This window comes from Bison bison, unplaced genomic scaffold (assembly GCF_000754665.1).
Source record: "Bison bison bison isolate TAMUID 2011002044 unplaced genomic scaffold, Bison_UMD1.0 scf7180017864037, whole genome shotgun sequence".
In the NCBI taxonomy this organism is placed as follows: Eukaryota; Metazoa; Chordata; class Mammalia; order Artiodactyla; family Bovidae; genus Bison; species Bison bison.
Genome location: NW_011494609.1, coordinates 7,121,218 through 7,124,327, shown reverse-complemented (window position 1 = coordinate 7,124,327; position 3,110 = coordinate 7,121,218). Strand labels below are relative to the sequence as shown.

The window sequence follows — 3,110 nt, the reverse complement described above, 5'->3', positions numbered from 1 at the left end:
GGGCCAGGGCGGGGGGAGGCAGCCACTGAGCCCGTGATGCTGGAGCAGGGGCAGGACCAAAACTGTGGTCTCGTCAGCAGCACAGGCTCCGTTCTGCCCAGGAGCCACCCCCAGGTCAATAAGGAGGCTGCTGAGTCTGGTGAGCAGTGAGCAGTGCCCACTTCCTGCCCCAATGGGGCTGGCCTCATTTGAGTCTAGTGACACAGACAGCTGGCGATCCCCCGTGTCCACTGAAGGATGCCCCGAGCAGCCTGCTGGAGACGCTTTCATTTTCTGACTCTCCTGACCTCATTTAGTACCTTACAGCACTGGTTTCTTATTTCATCAAAAAACCTAGTTTGAGAGGCTTCCTTGGTGGCTCAGTGGTAAAGAATCTGCCTGCCATTCCAGGAGACGCAGGTTTGATCCCTGATCACGGAGGATCCCACATGCTGCACAGCAACGTAGCCTGTGAACCGCAACTACTAAGCCTGTGCTGTTGAGCTTGGAGCCTCAACTACTGAGCCCATCACTGAGCTGCAGCTACTAGGCCCACATGCCCTGGAACCCATGCTCCACAACAAGAGAAGCCGCCACAATGAGAGGCCGCACAGCACAACTAGAGAGGACCCTCTGTTTGCCACAACTACAGAACGCTCGCGTGCAGCAATGAAGACCTAGTGCAGCTGAAAATAAAATAAGTGAATTACGTAAAAGAGTCTAGACTGGGTTGAGCTGGAGAGTTCAAAGCAAAGACAGCAAGATGGGGAGCTCCCATATGGAAGCAGGCAGCCTCGGATACTGGAAAACAGTCTCAGGAGTTGAATGATCTTTGCTGCCTTTAGCTGTACACACAGTTAAACACCAGACCACAGAGGGATCGGGGTTTTCTTTAAGGGGACACACAGGTGAAAGAGCCACAGGAAACGGCTGTCACTTACTGACACTTCTTCCTGGACATAAGGCTGGGATGAAATCAGCTTGGCCGCTTCCTCTGTCTTACCTGCCACGTGCAGCGTGACCGCAACTTCCAAAATCTTTTTTAATTCCAAGGACTTCCGAAACACCAGGCAGTTGAACTTCTGCTCATCCTGGGGGGTGACATTGCGCAGGTGCAGAGAGAAGTCGCCCTGCTTCATGCTGTCCAAGGACAGCCGAGCCCGGTCCTTGTAGTGGTTGTCACCGTGGCTGGCAGAGCTGTTTCCGGACAGGTGGTAGGTCACCACGGAGTCGACATTCCCTTTGCCCGCCATGCTGATTTGCCAGTAAACGTAAAGGTCGTTTAAATCGAAGCTGTTTTTTTCAGGGTAAATGCAGCGGAGCTGGACATCGCTGCCCACCATCGCTCGGACTTCTTCTTGACTCTCTGCAACCACCCACAGAGAACAGAAATCATCTTCTGCACCTGACCCCCAACTTTGACGTCACCCTATGGGGGGTGGAGGGGGGAGCTGCTGAGTTGCAAGACTCAAACTCCAATTGTGATTCATCTCAGTAGGAAAGGAATATGTTAATAAGAAGCACACAGGGAACCCAAAGTATTGTAAACATTCGGACCCTGGCGGTGAACAGCTCCAGTGGAGGGCCAGGGCTGGTTTCCTGTGATCAAGTGGAAGACCAGCCTTGGGAGGATCAGGCCCTGGGGCACTGGGACTGCTCCTCACAGTTTCTGCTACTTCTTGGGATTTTTATAACAAATTAAAAATAAAAAGGTTTAAAAAAAAAATTTAGACGTTTTCAAAGAAAGCATAAGCTTCTCAGTATCACTGTGATACTGCTTGTGCTGCATCAGTGCAGGCCCAGCGAGGCTCTGGGGTGTTCCAGCCATAGGAATGCCAGCAGGGAGAGTGGCCACGCGCCCTGGCCCGTTCCTCTGCGGGCTGGAGGGCCGGACAAGGCCTCGATCTCCACTGTGGTGCTGCACCCCATTTCATGCTCTCCTGGATGCTGGTGGCTTTGGGGAGCACAGGGGCTGCAAGAAACAGGAAGCCCAGCTGCTGGCTCCTCTGGGAAGTGGAGGTTCTGAAACACTTGGGGGGAACTGCACTGTGCTTGCCCCAAACATGAAACAAAACAAAACCTTGGGGGCTGGTGGAGCGCTCCCCTTAGTGGCTGTCAGTTCTACACATTACCTCAGGCTTGGGGGCCCAGCTTTCTCATAAGGACCCCTGGAAAAACAGGCAGGCCTGTGAGGAGGGCCCCACTGACACCTGCCTCCGCCCCAGGTCCTACTGCTCAGCGCTGAAGGGCTTGGAAGCCTCCCCAAGAGCGCCTTCTGCACTTACCGGCTTGCAGGCCCCAGAGCAGCAGCAGGAACAATCCAGGACTGGGAAGAAACAACCAGAAAGCCAGGTGAGTCCCGCTTCTTCCAGACTAGGCAAGAGCCGGTTACACACATCATCCAAATGGGAATACATCCACAACCAGCCAGCCCATCAGCCCAGGGTCCCTGGGGCAGCCAGGAACTCAGGGAGAGGAGCCAGGACCGCAACCTCCCTGCCAAGCACAGCAAGCCCCTGCCAGGGACCAGCTCTGTATTAACAGAACGCCCCTCACAGCAATTTTGAGAGTGAGATAAAGGGTATTGAGAGGGGTCACCAGACCCTTGGTAGTGTGGCTTCGCATGGATGGGGTCCAAGAAACTGTATAAAATCAGAAAAAAAAAACCCACTTTCCCAGTATTTGAAATTTGAAAGACAGGATGTAAGATGCTTGCCTCAAGGGAAGGTCAGAGCAGCCCCAGGACAACCTTCTGAAGGAACAGTCATTCAGGAACCAGAGCTGGTGGCTCCACCCAGCCTGTGGGCAGCTCAGCCCTGGGGGCCAGCAGATGTGTCTCAGCGCTCCCAGGCTCCGGGCACCTTCAGTCTGGGAGCCTCTGCGCCCGGCACGCCCCAGCTGTGCCCGCCCCCGCTCCCACCCCCTCACCTGTCGCCTCCCTGCCCCTGCCCCAGCCCACAGCTCCCTGGGTCAGATAGGAGAAAGTGCACACTCAGGGGCAGGGTGGCTGGTGGCTGTGACATCCCAGTACTTTTATTTTCCTTTCTTGAGGGAATAATCTTTACCTGCATTTCTAACTAGGGAGACTAAGTGGTGGGACCGACGGGACGGAGTGGGGAAGGGGGGGGAAG

General features: G+C 54.8%; 1 protein-coding gene across 2 annotated transcripts in view; it reads right to left on the bottom strand.

Moving 5' to 3' along the window:
- The window catches only part of ICOSLG (inducible T-cell co-stimulator ligand), an 11,942-nt gene that overhangs the window by 7,975 nt on the left and 857 nt on the right, over positions 1-3,110 (bottom strand). For both annotated transcript variants that reach the window (XR_824814.1, XM_010834894.1), the window contains exons 2-3: positions 2,265-2,305; positions 983-1,345 (exon numbers count right to left, since the gene is read on the bottom strand). Coding sequence is in view for 1 of the 2 variants with exons in the window: in XM_010834894.1 (XP_010833196.1) it covers positions 983-1,345; positions 2,265-2,305 (404 nt within the window). In the remaining variant the exon portion in view is untranslated. The remainder of the gene's footprint in view (positions 1-982; positions 1,346-2,264; positions 2,306-3,110) is intronic.